At 46.4% G+C, this 24,463-nt stretch overlaps 1 protein-coding gene across 3 annotated transcripts in view; it reads left to right on the top strand.

Annotated features, from left to right (window-relative positions):
• TTC28 (tetratricopeptide repeat domain 28) overlaps positions 1-24,463 on the top strand; it is a 576,581-nt gene that overhangs the window by 462,240 nt on the left and 89,878 nt on the right. For all 3 annotated transcript variants that reach the window (XM_053669950.1, XM_037153288.2, XM_053669951.1), the window contains 4 exons: positions 15,719-17,060; positions 18,344-18,867; positions 22,242-22,351; positions 23,970-24,099. In XM_053669950.1, coding sequence (XP_053525925.1) covers positions 15,719-17,060; positions 18,344-18,867; positions 22,242-22,351; positions 23,970-24,099 — 2,106 coding nt within the window. The remainder of the gene's footprint in view (positions 1-15,718; positions 17,061-18,343; positions 18,868-22,241; positions 22,352-23,969; positions 24,100-24,463) is intronic.

Here is a 24,463-nt window from a genome sequence, read left to right as displayed (position 1 = left end):
GGTAAGATAGGAAACAGGTACATACTGACAGTAACCAGCTGTCTGACTTGGGGTAGGTTGCTCCCCTTCTTTCTACTTCAATTTCTCCATCTGGAAAATGAATGATTAATCACTTTGCCTCCCTCTGAGTAATATGAGAAAGATAAAGAGATGAGAGCACGGTGAGCTCTTTGGAGGCAAGATCAGCATAACACTCAGTCATCATAATTGCCACTGTTATTATTTCTCTAGGGTGTGCAGTGTATTCAATTTACTCCTTTGAAGAGCACAGAAAGGAGAGCTAGCTGGACTAGAGGGTTCATACTGGTGAGGCATGGAAGGTGAGGGTGGTGAGGCAGTTCAGAATCCCTCTTTTCAGTATTAGGGAGACTATGGGACTTTGTCCTAGAGAACTACAACATGGCACCTCCACCTGAAGCTGAGGACGAGACAACTGGAGACCAGGGCCAGGCCTCAGGGAGCAACCTAGAGATGATGTGGAGGTCCCTGAGCATAGGCAGCATCTCCCCGAGTTCCTCCTTGTTGACCTATAACCTATGCCCAGGTGCCATTAAATGCTATCAGATATACTGATTAGAGCTTAAACTGTAGGATTAGACTGCCTGGTTTCCTAGTCCGGCTTGCTACTTTCTAGTTGTATGGCCTTGGGCAAGTTTCTTAACTTGTCTGTGACTGATCTGGAATGAGTTGACCCTTGAACAACATGAGTTTGAGCTGCCTAAGTTCACTTACATATGGATTTTCATTAATAAATTCACAGTTGGGCCTCTGCATCCCCAGGTTTCACATCTGTGGATTCAGCCAACTGCAGATCAAAAACACCGTTTTGATTCTTGTCTGGGAACCTGCAGAGCAGAGGACTGACTGTGCAAATTCTTCGGTACCATTTTCTCTTAAGGGACTTGAGGATTCACAGATTTTAGGATCTATGAAGGGTCCTGGAACCAATCTCCTGTGGACAGATACTAAGGGACAACTGTAGTTAAGTTTCAGGGGAGTCAAAAGTTATGTGTGGGTCTGCCCTGGCCTGCGTGGCTCACTTGGTTGAGTGTTGTCTCACAAACCAAAAGGTCACTGGCTCAGTTGCTTGTCAGGCACATGCCCGGGTTGCATGGTTTTGTCCCCAGTCCGGACACATATGAAAGGCAACAGATCAGTTTTTCTCTCTTGCATTAATGTTTCTTTCCTTTGCTCTCCCCCTCCCTTTCCTACTCTCTAAAATTAACGTAAAATGATAAAAGAAAAAGTTATGTGCAGGCTTTGATTACATGGGGTAGGATAGGGTAGGCAGGTGCCCCAACCTCGTTATTCAAGGATCAACTGTGCTTAACTCAGAGCTCTTGTGTAAATTATATTAACACCTATAAAATGCCTAGAACACTGCCTGGCACATAGTAGGTCCTCAATATATATATAATTTCAGCTATTGAAATGTATTTCATTATACATTGGGAATTGAGCTAGGCACTATATACACGATCATTCTGTCGTCTGGCTAAAGACCTGAGACCAGGACTTGACCAGCCTCCAAGCTGGAGAAGGGAACCAAATCTCACTGGAGCATGTACTTTATTTATAAGTAAATATCAGACACAGCTTCTTTATTTGAACGTCAAACAGGAAAAAATAGAGATAAATGAAAATTGCTGCAGAATAAGGGAGAGGCAATATTGATTGTCAGAAGGTAAGCAGCCCTTTAAAAATTGTTTAATATTGAGGCCCTGGCTGGTGTAGCTCAGTGGATTGAGCGCGGGCCTGTGAACCACACAACCGCGGTTCGATTCCCAGTCAGGGCACATGCCTGGGTTGCAGGCAGATTCCCTGCAGGCAAGTTCTCAGCAGGGGACGCACGAAAGGCAACCATACAGTTTCCGTACAGTTTCTCTCCCTCTCTCCTTCCCTTCCCCTCTAAAGATAAATAAATAAAATCTTTAAAAAAATTGTTTAATATTGGAACTACTAAAATGTGTATACAAGTTTGGCATCCTTAGTATTAAATAGATGCAAAAAGTCATGAAATAGGAGTAGAAGATAACAACGAGGAAGCAGGCCGATAGTGGGGGAAGAATCGGGGAAAGAGGAAGATGGGTGAATTGCAAGGAACCTAAACATATAAAACCCGCAATAAAGTTAGAACTGAGCAGAACAGATAAAGTGGGAAACTGAGTCAGAGAAGTGGAGAATAAACTCTATTAAAATATAGAAGGAAAGAGCAAAGAGATGAAGACAAGAATTAGGAAGTGTTCACAGGGCTTTGAGGGTCTTTTTCTCACCTCGCTCCCACACTTCAGTTGGCTGGTGTGTTGTGAGTGGCTTCTACTGACAAAGAAGTTTGAATCTGCCGTGTACCTCGAAATGCCCTTCTTTGGCTTCTTGACCAACACCAGAAAATAGGTTCCTTTCGTGACATCCTCCACCCTCCTTTTGAGCGAAACCTCTCGTCTAGTGTGGCACCTCTGATAACCACAGTGAGGTAGTTCTGCCACAGCACTCCCCTAAGGATGGTTTGCTTTTCATCGTGAAGACACTGGGAGAAGAGCAGCTGAAATAAAAACACTTTTTATTCTACAAAGCAGAGCTGTAGAGAGCAACATAATGACCACTTTCATTACCAAAACTTATCAAGACAAAAAAAAAAAATAAAACGTTTGTTTACCTCCTGTAAACCCACCCCGAATGACCTAGGTCTAAGCAAAGAGCTAATGGCAGATATCTGTCATCAAAATCCTTTTTATTACTATCTTCCTTTAAGAGCCTAGTCTTCTTTTAATTATGTTTAAAAATTAGTACATACAATATGAACAAAACAATCCACTCTAACACAAAAATAAATTGTCAGAAACTATACTAAAATGTTAGCAATGATGATCTCAGAGAGTCATGAAGATAGAGGCAGAGATAGGTGACTAGATAGATAGAATTTTTCTGTATTTTATACTTTTTTCATTGAATATACTAACAGTAATCTTTTGGCTAAGAAAATCTGATTCATAGTGACTTAAACAAATAGAGGCTTATTCTTCCCACAAAACATTAAGTGTGAGGCACTTGACATTGGTTCAGAGGTCAAGGACAACAGGGCCCATTACTCTGCAACCCCCTTGGCCTCTCTCTCATGTCAGTTCCTTGTGCCTCGTGATCACATGATGTTTGCAGAAGCTCCAGGCATCGTGATGTGTTCAAATCAGGAGAAGCTGGGGATGCGGAGCCAGCTTCTCTGTACCCTGCGATCAGGAAAGCAAAAGCTTTCCATAAAATACCAGCAGACTTCTGCTTTTGTCCACCGATTACAGTAGTGTCACTGGCCCAACCCTGGCTGCAAGGGAGACTGGAAGAATGAATATTTAGCTTTCTAGCCATATAGCCAAAGAGAGCAAGGGAGAAGGAGGAAGTTAAAAGTGAGTGTTGGGTGAGCCAAACTTTCCTGTCTGCCAGAGCATTTTTAACATGTATTATTTTTATAATTGAAAACATATTTTTGAGATCATTATGTTCAATTTTAATCCATTGTAGAATCTCACTCATGTAAAAACATGCACACCAAGAGAACGAAAGAAAGCCACAGAAGCGTTCCAGTTGCCTGCTCTGGGTCTTGGCTCTAATGGCATTCTACATTAGCATCACTCTACGTGATCAGCGTGGGAAAGATCGGGTGGTTTCTCTATTTATGTTTATATAGAAGAAGTGGTTGGGGGGAGATAGGAGTGCACAGGTGACTGGTTTAGACAGACAGACAGACCGGGGCCCATCCCTTCCCGATGCAACAAAATTACAGTGTATCAAGAGTCAGCAGAGGTTTTCTACAGGTTCCTCTGACCCTCCACATCTGCAACCTGAACAGAGGAGGTGAATGGGGTTTTAGATTGCAAACGGCCACAAGAGCTCAGAACACGTTCACTTGCTGTCTCCGCACTGCGCATGCGCAACTCGCATAGGGGCCTCTAATTTCCCACATAATCTCAGTTAAACAGAAAGGGAAGAAAACTGAAAGCAGCACATGGATTCACAATTTCAATTCCATTTTGCTCTTTTCCATGTTTTTGAAAATGCTCTAACCAAAAGCCCATGTACTAATAGAAAAATGAGCAGAATATATGAATCAGTTGTTTTGATAGCATTATGCTTAATCTAGCCAGAACACTTCACACAGTCATAGAGTTTGAGTTTTCTATCCAGTGTGAATTTTTAAAATGAAGCTTTTCAGTCCCAATTGCCTCGGGAAAGCAGATTTCATAATTTGCTCTCCAGCCTTGCTGGAAAATCCATCTGTCTTTGCAATTGAATTTGCAAAGTGAAATCATTTCGAAGGGCTGTTCTTTTGGCCAGCGCCTCTGTTCCTCCTCCCTTTCCCTGTCTGTTTCCAGGGCTCCCTGTTGGTCTGGGCAGACTGTGCCATCTTCTCCTGCTCTCTGGGCTGACAGAATGATGTGGCCCTAGAGGATGGGCTTTGTCCTCACCCCAGATCGCCCAGCTGAGTTTGGCAGCAATTGCTCGCTCAGCCTCTCAGAGGGGCAAAGTAACCCAGGAGAAAAGTGCTGGCCTGGAGCTGTTGGGCCTGAGTTCAGGTCCTAGTTCGTGAGTTGGTGACCTGTGGCCTTTGTGAGTTTCTTCAGTAGCAGACCCAGCCCCCTGCCTTTTTCCTAGAGTTAAAAAAAAATAGCGGGCCCCATGGACTCAGAAAATTGACAAGTGCTGTAAAAGGTTAGATTTAATTCCTCCCAACAATTCACAAACATTTTTAGGAACCTTGCATTTTAGGTTATCTGTGGTGTATCCAGTCGGCAGTTAGATTTATGAGACTAAGATTTAGGAGAGAACTCTGAGCAGAAATCCCATATTTAGAGTCAGATAGTTGGGTCTTGGTGTCATGGTATTAAATGGGAAACAAGGAGCATTTTGTAATTATTGCCATTATTCCCTGCTACTACTACATATTTTTATTAATTAGGAAGGGTTCCCCTCTCCCTTACTAATAATTATCATAATAAACTTGGGAGGAAGCCTGTGTGTGTGTGTGTGTGTGTGTGTGTGTGTGTTTTAATTTATTTTCTCAGTGAATAACATTTCACAGGTAAGAAACTGGTGAAGGCAGTCAGTCAGTAAGCCAGATTTTAAAATTAAGGTTTCTAGTTTCTCAGTCTTTTGCTTAAATTATTGGATACTAGCCAAAAGACTTCCTAAGTAACTAACTTTGATAATTAATTTTAGCAACTTCAGTAAATGATTGCACAGAAATGAAGTTTTTACTATTATTATTATTATTAATAATTAGGGACGGAGTATAAAACCACCTTCACGCACCCAGTGTCTCTCTGCGTGGTCCATTGGCTCTTTAGGCTGCGGTGATTCCCCATCATATGCAGGCCCCCCCCGCCATGGTACAGGTTGTTTGGTGTCCCTGAGCCACCCACAGCCTGCCAGTGTGGGCTCCCAGCCATTCCACAACCAGAAGCACCCACCGGATTTCCAAGTGCCCTTGGGGCCTCCTTTCTCAGGCACATGCTGAGACCTTTAAGGAAATGGGCCCCGTTCTCATTCACATGCAGAGCTTGGCTGTGACCTTCTTAGAGCCCATGGTTGTTCACTCTCCTTAGATGAGGTGTCCTGGTATCAGGTTCCCTTTGGTGTGCTCACTTTGGAAACATGATGGTATCTAAGATGGAGCGTGAATTACTTTCTATAGGGAAATAATGTTGGAGGGAGTGGCATATTTAGTTTTGTTATTTGTGCTACTGAGGACTGTAGTTATCAAAGCTGTTTGGAATAATACGACCACTGTAACAAACAGAGTATCACACTTAGATGGCAACTGGAGGCCAGGAGGAGTAACTTCCCAAGAGCACAAGGCAGCAACCTGATAGAGCCAGGAACAGCGAACTTCCAGTTCTGGTCACAGTGCCTTTGTGCCATAAACACTGTCTCCAAGCAACTGGTACTTCGGGGTTATTGAGATGGATACAATAGGGTCCGTGAAACAAACTGCAGGGAAGACTAGGGCGTAGGCAGTTTACCAGGGCAGTCAGGTGAGCATTCAACAAAGGTGAAGGGTTTTTGATTCTTACTTGTTTCATTCCATAAAGGATTTTACTTCACTTGCAATATCAAATGATGATACAATAGCAATAAAAAATGAAGAAGAGGGAAATAGAAATAAAAGTAGGAAACTGAGATCAGGGAAAGGAGCCTAAACATGCAGCCCATGAAGGCTAAAAGTTAGAGTCAGAGCTTCCTGGTGACCAGAGCAAAAAAGAGCAACACATAATTCTCATTATCCAAAAGATGGGAGCACAGAATTCCTCAAGGGAAGGAAAGCTGAATTCTAAAAGAAATTTCTCAAGAGAGATTTTATATAAGGAGTTCTAGTAACAAAACTTATAGTGTCGATAAAATTTTAACAGTAAAGTTATAATAGATTTCAGTATGCATTTTATAATAGCAAACATGAATCAAAACAAATCAACCCTGGAGCATTAAGATTAAACCTCAGTTCACTGAGGCCTATTCAGTATGGATCCAAGGTAAGTTGGTTTAGGTTTATAGATTTTAGTGAGCTCACTTGATTTGGGGCTAGAATTCAGAACATCCAGGAGGGTGGATGACATAAAAGCCCCTCAGGAAACTTTTATTAACAGGTATCTTTCCTCTCATACAGACGTGGTTAGGACAGTTTGAAACTGCAGGTTATGACAAGGACTGGAGGGCTGGTGTTGGATGGCACGTCCAGCAGGATGTGCTAGGGTCTGATACAGTAACAACAGTCCACAAATCTTAGTGACCTAAACAACAAAGTATATCCACACACAGCCTACCACAGGCTCATATAACCTTCAGGGACAGCTCAGAATCCAGACCTGCTAGGGCTCCGTCTTCCTACAGCGGCACCATCTGGAACACATAGTCAGTGAGGCAGGGGACGAGAGAGCACGGAATATTTTACCCCAGCTCTTAAACGCTTCTGTCTGGAAGTAACACATCGCTTGTACTCACATTTCCCTGGGCATACCTAACTTCTCCTGAGCAGGGAAATGCATATCTGGATGTGGAAGAGAACCAGAGAGTATAGGTCATTAAATTCTGCCACAGATTGGGGAGAAAGGCCGTCCATCCTAGCCAAGCGAGTGGAATGAGAAAATCAGGCATACAAAGCAGGGCGGGACTGAGCGGAAGGGCGAGTGGGGCTGCCTCGGGCTGGCATGGCCTAGGGAGCGCGGGCAGGAAGCCGTGGGTTAGTGCAGGGTCTGGAGAGCTTGTAAGTGCAACCCTTTCCTCTGCAGGCCTTGGGGATCCTTGGAAGGTGCTCCAGGGAGGTGGGGTTGTTCCAGTTTTCAGAGGCTCGGCTCCCAGGAAGGGCAGAAGCAGCTATCTCTGCATTTCAGTAATTCTACCCCAGACCTTGAAACAAAAGAACCGTTGGTTTCATATTGAAGCAACTCCCAACCCCCTGTAACATTCTCTGCATTGTTAACTTATGAGGGTACCTCCCACCTCTTATTGTGATCCAGAATGAAAACCAGGCACACTCTTCCTTTTCCAAACAGTGACTAATGGCGGGGCTCGGCCAGGCGGGCCCAGCATATTTTTCACTCTGCTCTGGGCTTCCCACCAAGTCCTCTCACAGTGGCCTGGCCACAGCCATTAGGGAGGACTGTGCCCAGCTCTTCCTACCTCATCCATCTCCAGAGTGCACCTCTCCAGCCACCTCCTTTTTAAATAGGTTTAATTATTATTTCCCCTACTTCACGGCACGATTAATCTTCCCTACTGCCTCAGGATTTACAGCCGTACAGAACCAGGGAGTTTCTGAGCTGCAGTCGTGGTCTTTAACTATCTGAGGGAAGCAGGCAGTGGGGCCAGGTGTGAAGGCAGGGAATTATCTGTGGTCTCCAGTGGGCTCCAGCCGGGCTTCTGGTCTCTGTTATTGACCCCCTGTTTTTAGGACGATGGCAGGAGGGGGGCTACAGGGAAACGAACTCTGCCTCCGTTCTGCATCAAGGGAGCCTCGAGGGCCAGGGAGTGAGCAATTAGGGGCTCTCTGCTTGGCTGCATTTAATTCCTCCATGTTTGGTTATAAAATGAGTGAGTTCTGGGGATCTAAAGTACAGCAGGGCGGCAGCAGTTAGTGATACTTACATACATGAATTGTGCTGAGAGTTAAATGTTACATATTCTCGCCACAAAAGATGTTGTTTAACTTGATTGTGGCGGTCATTTCACAGTGTGTATGTATATCAAATCATCACATTGTCTACTTCACATATACACAACTTCACTTCTCCATTATGCCTCCAAAAGGCGGGATGGGGGAAAGACAGGCAGTTTCTCGTGGAGTGTGTCTGTAGGAGGGAGCGGCCGCTCTGTGGCCTTATTGCAGCGGGCTCTTCGGAATGGAGACAGAAGGGAGGGGCAGCCGGGATCTGGGGCAGAAGTGCCACTGAACTCTCAATGTCACCGAAGACATCCTGAATTGCTGTTGAAGCAAAAGAAGATAACAGGCTCTCGCCTCACTTATCCTTTGGAGGGACAAAGAGCCCGGTGGGTTGGGTAGGAAAGCAGACAGATGTAATTAAGATAAATGATGGCAGAAGAGACAGGTGATGGCCCGAGAGGTGGCACCCACACAAGTGATTGCACCGGCCTCCTCCTGCTGCAGCCCTTAGGATTCCCTGGTCTCATATGTGTACTTCTTTGCTCTGGACACAAATCTAGCCCGGCCACTAGTCTGTCTGACACAGCTGCCACGAGGCCGGTTTGCTGTGGCAGGATGCTGTTCATAGAGAAGAATGGGGCACAAAACCATGACCACCTCTCACCAGCTTCATCCCACAAGGGGAGCCGGTGAAAGGGTATGGACTCCTGAGTCAGGAGGGCCGAGTCCCGGTGCCAGTCCTGCCCCTTAGAGTTGGGCGGCCCCAAGGTCCTGAGTCTCCTGGGTCTCTGAGAGCACAGTGTTTTAAAGTGTGAATGAGGTCATCGAATAGGTTGGGAGGCGGCACAAATTCTCAGGAAAAGCTCACCTCCTGGGAAGATGCCTGCAGCTGAAACCACGTAACTGGTTTTGGAATTTCTGCTGTTTAAAAATACCTATACCTTTGCTGGCCTCCACTGGCAAAAATGCTGGAGACTTGTCTCCAAGTACATAACTAGTGACTGGCGAATGAGACAAACCTCCAGTGGTGGCATCTCTAGTACACGGCACTTTGACTTCAGCCATCTGCCTGCTCACCAGGTCCGTCTCCTCTTCCCCATCCCAAGCTTTGAGATATTTTAGGTACAATGTACAGGATCTCTGTGTGGAAACTTGGGAGGGAGAGGGTGCAGGCAACTGAAAGATGTCTACAGTCGGAGTGATGGGCACCTGGGAGAACTGGGGCCGCCCTTCCTGGGGGGGAGGAGCACTGCGAGGAGCAGCTGAGAACACACAGCGCTGTTTCTGCGGGGCAGGTGTTCCCAGCTGTTTCTACCACCCCCTCCCACGCTGCCTGTGCTAAAGGCAAAATCTCATCCTGCTCTTTAAGATCATTTAAACTGAAAGGTACAACTAAATATCATGAGTGTAAAATCAAAGCAATGGGCAAAGCACTGTATTGCCCACAGTCTACACATGTCCTCCTCCCAGCCTGGAGAGGACTATGGGGGCTGGGGTAGCTGTGGAGGCTGGTGACCAGCTGATTTCTTTCTCTCCTAAGGTCCCAAACACAGAAAATATGAACTTAAACATCCAGATCAGGACTTAGCCATGAGGAAGAACTTCCTGATCCAAAATGGGCTACACAAGAATGCACAGTACATCCCCCTGCATAGCTTTATTATTTCATTAAACTTTCTATTATGGAAGCTTACAGAGGGGGAAAGAGAGAACAGTGTAATGAACCCCCACATACCTGTTATCAACACTTTGCTAATCTTGTTTCATCTCTTTTCGTAAACATACATAAGCTCACTTCCCAACCCCTGCTAGAGTGGTTTAAAGTAAATCTCAGGCACCGTGTCTTGTTATCTGTAAATACGTCCACACATGTTCCTAACAGAGGAGAACTTTTAAAAACACAGCTACTGTCCAAGGTCACACCTAGTGAGACTAATTAGTAACAGTTCCTTCATGTCTTCTGCTTATTTTGAAAGCAGCGAGGCTGGTACCGCTGAGGGCATGTAGGTCAAGAGTTCCTTCAGCTCTGCCACTAACTCACTCCTCTCACTGGGCCCAGGTCACGTCACTCATAAAGGGAGCCTGCCAGAGGGCCTCTCTAAGTCCCAGGTCTTGCGTCTCCCCCGAGGATAGCTGGTGCTGTGGCCGGGATGAAAGCAGTGAGGAAGAACAGAAGTAGCTCCTCAGCCCCTGTTTGGGCGGGGCACTATTAGTCATCAGAACTGTAGCGTTTTTTGGTGAATGAGAGGAGCCCCTCCACTGTTGGTAGAGGCACCCAGAGGCCCTACTTTTACAGAATTCACATGAGAAAAGATAGCCGGGACTCACTGCTGAAACGTTAAATGCTCCAGTTTCAGTACAAATTCCTCTGCTTGGCTTGTCCTGTTCACACCTTTGCTAGTTGTGCTGGTGATGGTTAACAGTGGAAGCAGGATGCTCCGAGCACTTGCTATGTCATGGGCACCTGCACCAGCCTCTAGTAAGCATGATGCCCTTGGGTTTCGCAGCAAATGGCTCTTTGAAATCAGTGCTGCTCATCTTGTGGCAGTGACCTCTCCTGATGCACGGGGAGAGCGGCCTCCTGTGCCGATGTACCAGCCTGTAACCACGTGCCCTTTCTCCACACACCCTGTCAGAATGCTGCTCTGTGACTGGTCTTCTGCCCCACTAATCGTCATTTAATTACCCTCCCTGCGGTACATTGTCACCTAGCACACCCCCGCTGACAGGCCCTCTGTAAGTCTTCATCTGAGTGACGGCCCTGGAAAATCACGCTGGGGTCTCCAAAGGGAAGGAGGATCTGCAGATTATCTCCTCAGCGTGCGCAGTCACTCTGCTGGCAGCTCGCAGGGCCGCTTTCATGTTGCCTCAACAAAGAGAAAGGCCGCCAAGAGTGTGCAATGTTCTGTTCAGGATTCTCCCGGCTGGCAGCGGCCAGGACGGTGGAGACATGGGGCACGTGACGAGGTTCCCACTCAGCCAGGCCCACCTCCTCCTACCTTTGCCTGTGTCCAGGGTCGCTGCTGAGAAAGTCTTCCTGGGGTCCTTCACAGGTCCGTGGGAGTGTCCGATGAGGAGGAGGAGGAGGAGGGAAGGGGAGTGCACAGCAAGCCGGCTGGGGTCAGATCATTTTGCCGTAACCAGCAGGCAGTTCCTTTCACAAACCATCAAGCCCTGGGTAGCTGTTATAGTCCCGACTGCTCCCTGTTAACCAGGCCTGACTCCTAGGACAGAAGAGCAAGAGACAGAGAATTTCTTTTCCCTTCTCTCATGCTCGAAATACCACTCATACCACATTTAAATAGTTCACACAGATTAGTGGTGGAGATTATGATGTTTCTCATACCACTTCTTTGAGGTGATTATAACCCTACCTTAGTAATAAGGCAAAAAACAACGGGCAAAGGACCTGAATAGACACTTCTCCAAAGAGGACATAGACATGTGAAAAAAATGCTCAACATCACTAATCATCAGAAAGATGCAAATTAAAACCACGATGAGATACCACCTTACACCTGTCAGAATGGCTACCATCAATAAGTCAAAAACAACAAGAATTGGCAGGGATGTGGAGAAAAGGCAGCCCTAGCGCACTGTTGGTGGGAATGCAGACTGCTGCGGCCACTGTGGAAAACACTATGGAGTGTCCTCAAAAAATTAAAAGTGAAACTCCCTTTCGACCCAGCAATTCCACTTCTGGGAATATACTCATATCCTAAGAATCTTGAAACACGAATACAAAAAACAGTATACGCCCCTCTGTTCATGGCCACACTATTTACAATAGCCAAGATCAAGATCTGGAAACAGCCTACGTGCCCATCTTAGATGAATGGATGGATAAGCTGTGGTACATTTACATAATGGAGTACTACATAGTAAAAAAAGAGGGAACTCTTACCTTTTGCAACAGCATGGATGGACTTGGAGAATATTATGCTAAGTGAAATAAGCCAGTTAGTGAAAGACAAATACCATGTGATCTCACTTGTATGTGGAATCTAATGAACAAAATGAACTAACGAACAAAATAAAAACAGAAGCATAGATACGTGGAACAGACTGACAGCCGTCAGAGGGGAGTGGGGTGGCTGGAGGAAAAAAGGGGAAAGGATTAGCCAGAGAGCACAAGTGTGTGCATGACCCATACACAGAGACAGTGATATGGGATTGCCTGGGAGGGGCCGGGGGGCAAAGGGAGAAAAGTGGGGTCCACTGTAATGGCATAAACAATAAAATACAATAAAAAAAAAGATGAAAAAACACCCAAAAGTTTTCAATTTAAAAAAGAAAGAAAGGCTCAGAGACATAAAGTGACTGTCTCTCAGCTGAGTGAGGTGAGAGCCAGGCTTGTAGAACAGAACTTCTTACTTACAGTTTTGTCCTTTTCCATCATAGTGTCCCCTCTAGACGCTTAGCCAGCTTACTGCACGGTGGGGTACGCGTAGGGAGGTGTGGGGGGCTGGCAAGGAGACCTGTGTCTTCGGTGGTAGGGAGCAGGCAAAAAACCATGGCCTCCTCTGATTGCCTTCTCCGAAGGTCTCAACATCATCTTAGCAACCAACTAGTGATTTTATTGGCTTAAAAATCAAGGCAGCGAAATCCAAAAGCTGTGTGTGTGTGTGTGTGTGTGTGTGTGTGTGTGTGTGTGTGTGTGGCGGGGGGGAAGCAATGCAAGGACATCGCTGGGGGAGAAAGTGCTCGGGGGGAGATGTGGCCCTGCTGCTGCCCCTACCGCCCCAGCTCCGGCCCTGTCTATAAGGGGGACTCATGGCTGGCAGGTATTTGGACCTTCATTTCAGAAATGCAGAAATGGAGGAGAGAGGGAGTAAAGTGATTCATTTTCTCTAAGGATACCTAGAAATTTGAAATCTAAGGGGACAGGCCACATGCAGGTCTTTAGAACTGAAATGTTTCCGTCACTAATGATTTTTCACCACTAGAAGGGGTTCCAGATAATGCTAAGGTAGCGCCTCTTGGGCCACTGAGAGATTCTAACCTTGAGACAGGTTCTGAGATCCTTCCAGCTAGGATGCTGGTGACATCTCCAGCCCCAGGGAGTGGCTGGACCCAGTCCCCAGGAAGAGCACTCCTCCTATTGGGTCAGAGTTTCCAAAATGCTCTCAGTAAGTTTTAAACCCAGGGTTATGCATTCATCATAGAAAAAAACACACAATATCGATAATCAAAAAGAAAAAAACCCCTGCCATTTCACCACCCAAAGATCATTACTGTTAACACTGACACAGATTTTATGCTGTACATATGTATAGTGTAAATGTAAGCATTTACATTTACATAAGTATATACACCCAGTCTATTAACATTTTTATTAAAATGTACTGTTTTGTGCCCATATATTTTATTAATATATTGGAGTCTTTTCCCGTGTCAATACATAAACTTCCACTTTATCATTTTTAATGGTGCCATGTTATTGCATTATTTAGAGTACTATGGCTTCTTAGTTGTTTTTAAATTACAGAATATTTTACTCTTACAAGCAAATACACAGAAGAATTGCCACAGTTTATTTAATCTCTACCACCCCAGAATTCCTTTTCCTAAAAGCATCTAGTAATTTCAATAACTACTATTGGAATTTCACTTTATAGTTTACAGTACACTTCCACGTAATTTCATTTGATCCTTCCTACTGCCCTCTAAAGTCAGTAATTATTTTCCTCATTCTATAGGTGAGCTTTCCAAAGCCCAAAGAGACTAAATTATTTATCCAGAACCCTAAGTTCAGTCAATGTCAAACTGGTGGCTGGTACTAGAGACGGCACAGCTCCTGGGGCTGGGCAGACCTGCAGAGCCAGTGGGGAGAAAGGACGTGGGAGCAGAGGAGAAGCTGCCACGCTCCTCCCCTCCACATCTCAGCATTTATTTTGTGTGTGCTTTTCAAGAGCAGACTCCTGTCTTCATTTCTCTCTCTCCCCCTGCTACTCCCTACAGTATTAGCATACAGTACTCAGTGTGTCCTGGGCCATTGTGGGAGTGAATGAATGAATGAATGAACAAATGAACAAAGAAACAAATGAACCAAAGGTGCACAGAGAGAAGGAAATTGCGTTGGCTGGATTTTGACAGCTTTCTTTCTCAGTGCTGCTATTTTCAGTTCAGATATTTTAATAAGAACCCATGTTGGTGTCTCTGAGTTTTTGCATTTTCTGCAGGTTTTGGCCACCACTGCAAAGCTCATACATTGATGCGTGAAAAAGCACGGTCAAAATCAAGGACAAGGAGAAACCGGTTTGCAAAACCCAGCCGTAACTGGGATGAACCATGCTCACCTTAGAGGCATCCCTAAAGTTACCTTTACAATATCCCTCATTTGGAACTACTTGATATTTATGATACATCTCATTTGAATTGCTTGTGAGAACAATAACTCAGCTTAGTAGCTTATAGCATAGTTTATGAGGGTTGTTCGAAGTGCTATTATTGTTGACAGTAAAAGCTACAAAGAAATTTTGGAACAAAAATCATTTAAATCCCATCACCTAACAAGGCCACTATTTTTAATTTTGCATAATTAAAAATTATGCAAAATCCCCCTCAAGGGCTCATCCATGTGCACATTTTTTCCCCTAGTTGTCATCACAGGGAGCCCACAGCATTGTTTTCTGCTTTTTCTACTTAACATATTGTAAGAACCTTCTCCCTCCATTTTTCTGCATCAACCTCATAATTATCTTTTTAATGACCGCACGATCCTCTACTGCGAATTGATATACGTCCCCCATTGTTTGCCGTTTAAGATGTTTCTGATTTTCTACTGGCCTGTAAGGCCGCAGTAAGCATTGCTGTGCATTTAGCCTTTGCGCTGGTCGGAGGGTTTCCCTAGAACCCCACACTCCCCGGAGCAGCAGCACTGTAGGCTCTCGCAGTGTGTGCCCCGGTTCCTGCCGTGCCGCTTGTCCCCAGGCTGTGTCAGCTAGTGTCCAGTGGTTGGTGTGCTCACCAGTTTCAGGGCAACCTCATCTGTGTAGAATGTTGTTTAAATCATTTGTTTGCTAATTTAGTAAAAGTAAAATGGTGCTTCAGGGCTGCTTTATTTTGCATTTCTTTGATTATTAAAACAAATTAGCATTTTCCCCTCTGGTTACACTTTGGATTTCCTTGGCTGTGAGTTGTCTGCTCATGAGGTTCTTGGCCTATTTCAGTGAATTTAAATCTTGATTTTTAAAAAAGTAAGACCAAGTAAAATCTTTATATAAATAGCTATCAAATTTTTAATATATGTTTTATATATGTTCCAGTATTGTGTTTGCTTTTATATATGTGTGTGTGTGTGTGTGTGTGTGTGTGTGTGTGTGTATGTAGTAGAAAATGTCTTAATTTTTAAATAGAATCTGTCAGTTTTTGTTGTTGTTGCTTCAAAGCACAGAAAGCCAACCCCCCTCTGGAGAGCTAATAAATATTTAATTCTACCTTCTGTTATTTTAAACTCTTTAATTCATCTGGATTATATGTGAGTGTAAATTGAGTTGCAAATTACATTTTTTTCCAAATTGCTAATCAGTTATTCCAACCTTTTTCTGTCCCTTTCATTCTCTTTCTCAGGAATCATACACCAGATGAAAGGCGATTATGATACTGCACTGAAACTCCACAAGACCCACCTGTGCATCGCCCAGGAGCTGAGTGACTACGCTGCCCAGGGCCGCGCCTACGGGAACATGGGCAATGCCTATAACGCTCTGGGCATGTACGACCAGGCAGTCAAGTACCACCGGCAAGAGCTGCAGATCTCCATGGAAGTGAATGACCGCGCCTCCCAGGCATCCACACACGGGAACCTTGCTGTGGCCTACCAGGCCCTGGGTGCCCATGACCGGGCCCTGCAGCACTATCAGAACCACCTGAACATTGCCCGGGAGCTGCGTGACATCCAGAGTGAGGCTCGGGCCCTCAGCAACCTGGGCAACTTCCACTGCTCTCGGGGGGAGTATGTCCAAGCTGCCCCCTATTACGAACAGTACCTCCGGCTTTCTCCAGACCTGCAAGACATGGAAGGAGAAGGAAAGGTCTGCCACAATCTCGGCTACGCCCATTACTGCCTTGGCAATTACCAGGAGGCGGTGAAGTACTACGAGCAGGATCTGGCACTGGCCAAAGACCTTCACGACAAATTGAGCCAAGCGAAAGCTTACTGCAACTTGGGCCTAGCATTCAAGGCTCTGCTGAACTTCAGCAAAGCTGAAGAGTGTCAAAAGTACCTGCTGTCCCTAGCTCAGTCCCTGAATAATTCCCAGGCTAAATTTCGAGCCCTAGGGAACCTGGGTGATATATTCATCTGTAAAAAAGATATAAATGGTGCAATAAAATTCTACGAGCAGCAGTTGGGCTTAGCTCACCATGTAAAGGACAGAAGACTGGAGGCCAGTGCGTATGCAGCGCTGGGCACTGCCTACCGAATGGTCCAGAAGTATGACAAGGCCTTAGGTTATCACACGCAGGAACTGGAGGTGTATCAAGAGCTGAGTGACTTGCCGGGAGAGTGCAGAGCCCATGGGCACCTGGCTGCCGTCTACATGGCCCTTGGGAAATACACAATGGCATTCAAATGTTATGAAGAGCAGCTGGATCTAGGGCAGAAGCTGAAGGATCCAAGCCTCGAAGCCCAGGTCTATGGCAACATGGGCATCACGAAGATGAACATGAATGTGATGGAAGAAGCCATCGGCTACTTCGAGCAGCAGCTGGCCATGCTGCAGCAGCTGAGCGGAAACGAGTCCGTGCTCGACAGGGGCCGCGCCTACGGCAACCTGGGGGATTGCTACGAGGCCCTGGGTGACTACGAGGAAGCTGTCAAGTACTATGAACAGTATTTATCTGTGGCTCAGAGTCTGAATCGCATGCAAGACCAAGCCAAGGCTTACCGGGGCCTAGGAAATGGACACAGGTAAACAAGACCGGGGACACGGGTGGTTGACAAGCCTGCACAAAGAGCAGTTGTGACAGTGATGGCAACTTAAGGTCTGCGTGTGGTTTATTGGCTACAGAACATTTTCGTACATACCTCATTTGGTTCTTCCAATGATTCTGTCAATTTAGCAGGGGACAGTATTACCCTTATGTTATGGAGGAGGAAACTGAGGCCCAGAGAGGTTAGGTTAATCTCCAAGATCACACAGTTTAAAAGTGGCAGCTGAGAGTCAGACCCAGGGCTCTCTGACCCCAACTGCACTGCCATTTTGACTCATCATAAGGAGCAGGAGAAATGAGGTAACGAGAATGGGAAAGATGGATGAATCGACTTAACTGATCTTTTCTCAAGGCCTCCCACATTATATGAATGTATTTTTTAATACATCTGTACCCACCAATTATTTGGTCCCAGTTTTGTTGCTTTTAAGGAAAGCTGCCTGATAAAGTGTCAGGAGTGAACAGACATATGCGAGTCCTATCATCATACAAGGTATCTTGCATAGATACTTGCTTAATATTTATAGCAAGCCTATATTGCTACATTTATTATCATCTGCTATGGGATGCGGGATTTATTATCATTTAGAAACAGAGGCTCAGGAAAAAGGAATTCATGTGTCCCCACGCAACTGGTTTGGTCTGCTGCCAAAATCTATGTTCTTCCCACTCCTATCATGTCATCTCTTAGCAGCACAAAAAGACACACTGTTGGCCAAGGTGATGCTTTTCCTTCTGAATGTGGGGAACCCAAGAAGGTGTCTGTGTCTGCAAAATATATGGCCTCTCCAGATAGGCAGGGGATTAGGGCTCCTGGAGTGGAGGAAGGGCAAGGGTCAAACTAAATCATCACCCACAGAGCGTTCCGAGGGGCTCAGGGGGAGAGATTCATGGCTGCAGTAAAGTGATTTCAAAAACATAGTCTAAGCGGCGGTGGAAATTGGGAGGCCTGAAGAACCAAACAGTTCACTTGCTATCATTGTGCCTATTAATATATTTTATGTTTCCTCTGGGGTGTATATCCCATTGAATCTCAGGCTCTTGGGAAGGTCACTAAGGGATGACTTTTGAATTGCTTTCCAGATTATGAAATTCCCCTGCATCTCACTCTAAGGGCACATGATAGATTTTAGCTAGAAGAGGAGTTAAGAGCTTCTATAGTAAGTGACAGTGACAAATGTTTTTCATTTTCTCAGGGGCTTTAGTATGTCTGCACCTGCACAAAATAATATCATTGCTTTTCTGTCTACATCCCCACAGGGCAATGGGGAGCTTGCAGCAAGCCCTGGTGTGCTTTGAAAAGAGGCTCGTGGTCGCCCACGAGCTTGGGGAGGCCTTTAATAAAGCCCAGGCCTATGGAGAACTGGGAAGTCTGCACAGCCAATTAGGGAATTACGAACAAGCCATTTCCTGCCTTGAACGGCAGCTGAACATTGCTAGGGAGATGAAAGACCGAGCTCTGGAAAGTGATGCGGCCTGTGGCCTGGGGGGCGTTTACCAGCAGATGGGGGAATATGATACAGCCCTGCAGTACCACCAGCTGGATCTGCAGATTGCGGAGGAAACCAACAACCCCACGTGTCAGGGCCGCGCCTATGGGAACCTGGGTCTGACGTACGAATCCCTGGGCACCTTCGAGAGGGCGGTGGTCTATCAAGAGCAGCACTTGAGTATCGCTGCCCAGATGAACGACTTGGTGGCCAAGACGGTGTCGTACAGTAGCCTTGGAAGGACCCATCATGCTTTGCAGAACTATTCCCAGGCGGTCATGTACTTACAGGAAGGTAAGTGCAAAGGGCCCTTGTGGTCCCTGGGCCCTCTGAGGTCGAGCGCATGCAGGGGCCCCTCGGAAGGAAGTACGCACAGCCTGAGGGCTGCCTCAGGAAAGCGGTGTTCCAGTGTCTGGAACGCATCACCCGGCTGGCCTTCCTCGGCTAGCCAGCTGCCCAAGGGGCAGACACCCTCCTTGCTTTTAAGAATCCTCTAGTGAGTAAACAGCATTCTCCCAAAGTGAATCAAATTAGCTCTAATCATGGAAAATACCCATCTGTTTTAAGCCCTCTTGTCCATGTAGAAAATATTTCAGAACTGTACAGAAGTCAATTCTGATGTAGCAGCTAAGGTTGAACCCTGAGCATCAGTCTGAGGGTCACTCAAGCACTAGATGAGGCTTCCTTCCTAGGTTATCACCTTCAGTGCTTGGGGCGGTGGCCCCCCAGGGGCTGCTGCTGCTGCTGGTCCCCTTCCCTCCCCCTGCCCTTTCCCTGCTGTTCCCATGCAGTTTATGACAATGTGTTTACCCTTCATCTCGTGGCACTTCTACCCTGGAAAGCACCTCCCCTTACCCAGGCACACTGCATCCTTTCATCCTGGGGAGGGAAATGGCGAGTGTGATGTTCTCAGCTCACTAGAAAAAGGAAAGTGTTGCTGACTTCGAGCAAAAGCTCTTATTTATGGTTTCCAAGGGTTTTCGCATGTACAGTTTATTTCATTGAATTTAATTCTCACGGTAATCTTGAGAGGTTTTTATTCCCATTTGCAGCTAAGTAACCTGAGACTCTGAGAGTACAATGACTTGACCCTGACTGTGTGGTCAGTCATTGGTGGAGTGGGGCTCAGCCCAGGTTTTCTGACCCCAGGCACCACGTAAGCCCCTGACCTCCCAGGAGCAGAGGAGGGTGTGGGCAGTCAGATGCCTGTTCCGTTGAGGCCCAGCTGGGAAGCCAGGAGAGAGGGGGCAGCAGGAAGCAAAGTGGAAACCGGGCCAGAGGCTGACGTTTCTCTGCTAAGCCCAAGGACTGCTCTGGCCTGCAGGCTGAGAGGTTACTGGGAGAGGGTGAGAGCGGCTTCCCAGACCTCCTTTGGCTCCCACTCAGTGGGAGCTTGCCTCTGCATTAAGTATGAGAATTGGCTTTGGGTTTCCTGACTGTGGTGAAGTTCCAACAGACTGGGGGCGATTTTCGGTTGAATTTGTGAAAGCTATTAAATTCAGACCCAGCATATGACAACCTTTCAGCTGTGTTCTTTTGTACTTCCTGAAATATTGTTTCCATAAAGCAGCTGCTTTGCCTGAGATGCTGTAACATAATTCTGTATTTATGGGAAACTCTCAATTTCATTTTTATTGTTTCTTGTAGTTTTAAGTTTCTCGCAGAGACCTAAATTGTTATTGTGGCATCTCCACGGTGTCTGTTTTGTGAATGTGGTCCACCAGAGAGCACGGGTGCCCTCTGGGCCATACAAGATGCCTCTGCTTCTGAGGGGCGGGGCGACAGGAACAGGACACCTGGAGAGCCCTTTCTGAGTTCTCTGAGTCAGGTCTATTCCCTCTTGCATGGAGGGAACAGTTCAGTGGGAAACCCCTCAGTGCTTTCTCTACTGGTTTTCATGGGGGGCAGTGGGTCACCGTCACCCCACCCACTGCAGAAGAATATCACAGCTGAGGCTGGTCTGAGCCTTTTGAACAAGCTCTGCAGGTGGTTTGTATAGACGCTCCTGGTTAAAACCACTGGTCTCATCCAGCTCTTTCTTCCTTTGTGAATAAAGTAAGGGAGCCTTGAGCAATTTAGCGGCTTTCCCTGGAGTTATGGAAGTAGTTGCCGGCAGACCAGCTCTGGGAGAGCTGGATGGGTGGGCCAGATTCCTGAGGGGCAGAAGCAGATAGAAACTGTGGCATAACAGACTGCGACAGTCCAGTGGCTTTCACATCTTCATTGTCGAACCTCTGACTATGGGCCAGGGAGTGTCCTACATGCTGGGGACCCAGCAGGGAGCAAAGCAAAGGTCCAGCTTGCACAGAACATACCTGGGGTGGGGGCTACCTCAGTGAGTTTTACTTCCAGCTCATAGACCCCAGTCTGGCAGGGACAGCTGTACTGAAGAATGAGTGTGGTTGGCTTGTTGAAGGTTAAAACAACCGGCGTTCTCCTGGTGTTTACCCAAGAACCTGGTGTTCTTTCTCTTGTGTTTCTGTTCTGTGAGGTATTTTAAAATGTGAATCACTTGCAAGTATTATTTTTGTTAGCTAGTGACATGATTTAAACCTAAAATGCTATTTCTAAGTTTTCTGTGTTACGTGCATTTTGAAATGCATACTCTTTTATGAGCTCGAACATGAGTATTCCTTTTATTTGCCTCTCAGCTGACTCAGTTCCCTTTCAGAAGTCTGAAACTGCATGGGCCCAGCGTGCTCAGAAGCAGGCTCCCATCTAGACTGCACTGGATTAGGAAAAGGAAGTCCTTCCTTCCTTTGTGTGCACAGTTGCAGCGTGGGAGCCTTCATGCTGCCTTCTGCACAAGCTAAGCCCTGTGTACAGAGAGTGAGATAATGAGGGCAAAGTGATGCTGAGAGCTGCTTAGTGGCCAATACAATAAATGGCCGCCCTCCTATTTGGCTCCCACAAAGCCTTGGAGGTTGCCGATATCCTGAAATTCAGAAGGTTACTGTAGGTAAGTGACCCAAACTGCAGGTGTCTATCTGAAAGCCATTAGAATGAGGACGGTCTCATTTAATACTTTGGACTACTAATAACACTTATTCTGCCACCCTGCTGAGGCACATCAAAGTCTCAGCCTTAAGGGGAAAACAGATTGGACATGAAATGTGTCGGTAGCATCAGCAGTAGGAGGCAGGGTCAGGCGGTGTGAGCATGCTGCTTTCAAGAGCACATCAGATACGTCTCCCATCATTACTGATTGGATCTTGTACATGTGAGATGTGAAAAAGCATCAGCTTGGCTTCTGTGCTTGACTGTGGAACTGTCAGGAAAAGCTGCCAGCCAAAGAGTTGGGCTAGAGCAGTTTTTAGGCCAGGAGTTTTCATTTGCAAAGTGAGGGGTTGCACACCTGGGAGGGTGGCAGGTTAGGTTCTATTCGCTTCAGTGTTTCTGCCTGTCTCGCAGACCTGCCTCTTGCTGATAGCCGTTGCCTGTGCTCTTCCTGGGGAGTCATGGGGTGTCCTGGAAAGGTTGCTGCTATCACAGAATTTGAAGCAAATGCTTACTCTGCCTTGGCTGATTCTGCTCTTGTCCTGAACTTTAATCTAGCTGTGTTAACATGTTTCGTATACACCTGAGGCAGAGTTAGGTCTCCAGGAGTCCTTGGCAGGTGGAATGGTGTATCTTGTATGTGTACTTAAAATTTCTCTATCTGATTTCAGGTTTAAGGTTAGCTGAGCAACTGGGACGAAGAGAAGATGAAGCCAAAATTCGCCACGGCCTCGGCCTCTCCCTTTGGGCCAGTGGGAACCTGGAGGAGGCTCAGCACCAGGTGAACAGGGGAACCCCTGTCCCAAGTAGACTTTCTTTCCAGAATCACAGGGGACCTTGGGATTACTATCTTAGTAGTAATGATATTGGCCAGAAGGTGCTGACCTCCCCACTTGGGTTGACTTACAGGATTTCCAGCCTGTACCGGCCCAGAAGTATTAAACAACAGTAAAGATTGTTGCTCAGTTGTGTGATAGATTTCTCAATAATTTCTTTGGAATTCTTGTATTATGCTCTTCCTCATTAATCCTCAATATGAAATTATATACATACATATTATGACAGAAGTAAAGAATCTGAGAATTCACAATTATTAGATTTAATGTCCTTCTGGTATCTAGTTATACCAGTAGATACCTGTCACCCTCCCTCCCTCTCACACACACACTTACACACACACTCACTCTCACACCCACACACAGAGTTCATGTTTCTGTGTGTGTACAAATACTGGAAGAGCAGTCCGCATGCTGGCTATGGGGACTGGAGTTAGAACTCTGGAGTATGAGTTCCTCTGGCAGGTTGGAGGAGTTGCACGAAACACACGTAGCCACGAAGGCGGCGTGTGAGTTGTCGCTGCAGAGTGCCATGTGCTGGGCAGGGGGTGCAAAGCCTTCTAAGGGGGTCAAGCCCCTATCGGAGGTGCACAGGAATTGAGGACATGGTGTGACTGAATTTTTGCCATAGCATCCTGAAATGTTAAGGTCATTTACTGTACTTTTTAAACTATTAAAGGCAAATTAACAGTTAATTCCTCAATTTAAAAATTAAAACTAATATTGATAAGTGATTTACAATTTTCAAAGTACTTTCTCTCCCTGTGTTCCTTAAACAATCACGTGAGGCAGGATGATAACAGTCCCCTTTCCAGAGAAGAACCTGAGGCTCTGGAGTTGAAGAAAAGTCACACACCCAATGAGTGGCAGAGTCGGGAGTACATTTCTCTGTTCTAGTCCAGGTCTCTTCGTCTTAGCATTCTGTTTTGCAAATTTGCATGAACTTAAAATTTGGTACCATGTTGTCAGCATGTAAGTATCTTTGTGGTCTCAGTGAGAGAGAAGCCTTCAGAGCAGCAGGAAGAGTGTCCCCTTAGGAGTACTGAGTGTCCGGTTTTGTCTGGGGGGACACTGTTGAGGAGGTCAGTGTTGACAGGTGAACCATCTGCGGAAAGCTGTCCCCTCCTGAGCGGGCGCTGCCTTCGTCTCATCGCCCTCCCAGCCTCGTGCATTTCCGGCCGCCTGCACCTGCTCTCATTCCCGTCCTTTGGCGCCGGCATTATGGCCGCTTGTTGCCAGGAGGAGAGGCTTTCTCTTAAAATTCCAGTGCAGCACTTGGTTGGGTTAATAACTGATTTTGTGCTTTACAACTTGCAGACTATAGGTCTATAACCCCTGTCTTCCAGATCACTTTAGCTGACAAAAGTTGATTTTATAAACTGTAATTTACTTGGTAAGATCTGATGCCTTTCCACTAGGACCCTCCTGGATATGGAGTCATCTTTTCAACCCTTAAAAAGAAACTTTTTAGGTTGTACACCAAAATGTGAACAAAAGTAGTTGGTGAATAGGGGGACAGAGGCTTCCGGGGAATGGATAACGTTCTCTGCCCCCTGCTTGCAGCTCTATAGGGCATCGGCCTTGTTTGAAACGATCCGACACGAGGCGCAGCTGAGCACGGACTACAAGCTCTCACTCTTCGACCTGCAGACGTCGTCCTACCAGGCCCTGCAGCGGGTGCTCGTCAGTCTGGGTGAGAGCAGCTGAGGGTCCCACTCTGCCTGTGCGCTGGGGTGTCCAAGTCGTTCCGTGATTGCTGGGATGAAATGCAGTTTGTCACTTCGACAGGCTGTGAAGCCACAACCATAGTGCAGTCATTGAACGTGTGTTCATTTGTTCAACACATATTCATAGAGTGCCTACTATGTGCTCTGTGCCAGCCCAGGAGATTAAAGTCAAGAAGGCCATGAGACCCGTGCGGTGTGATGGACGCTGGGGTAAAAGATGCTCAGGTGCCATGGAAACAAAGCGGATTGGCAGGCAGCCCCGGGGACCAGAGAAGGTGTCCTAGAGCCAAGGACGCTTCAGCCAGGTGTTCCCCCCAGGTCCTCCCTCAG

The sequence above is a fragment of the Artibeus jamaicensis genome, unplaced genomic scaffold, assembly GCF_021234435.1.
Source record: "Artibeus jamaicensis isolate MK-2021 breed Jamaican fruit bat unplaced genomic scaffold, CSHL_Jam_final contig_525, whole genome shotgun sequence".
Taxonomy (NCBI): Eukaryota; Metazoa; Chordata; class Mammalia; order Chiroptera; family Phyllostomidae; genus Artibeus; species Artibeus jamaicensis.
Note: the sequence above shows the minus strand (reverse complement) of the source record. Positions and strands in the feature narration are given on the sequence as shown.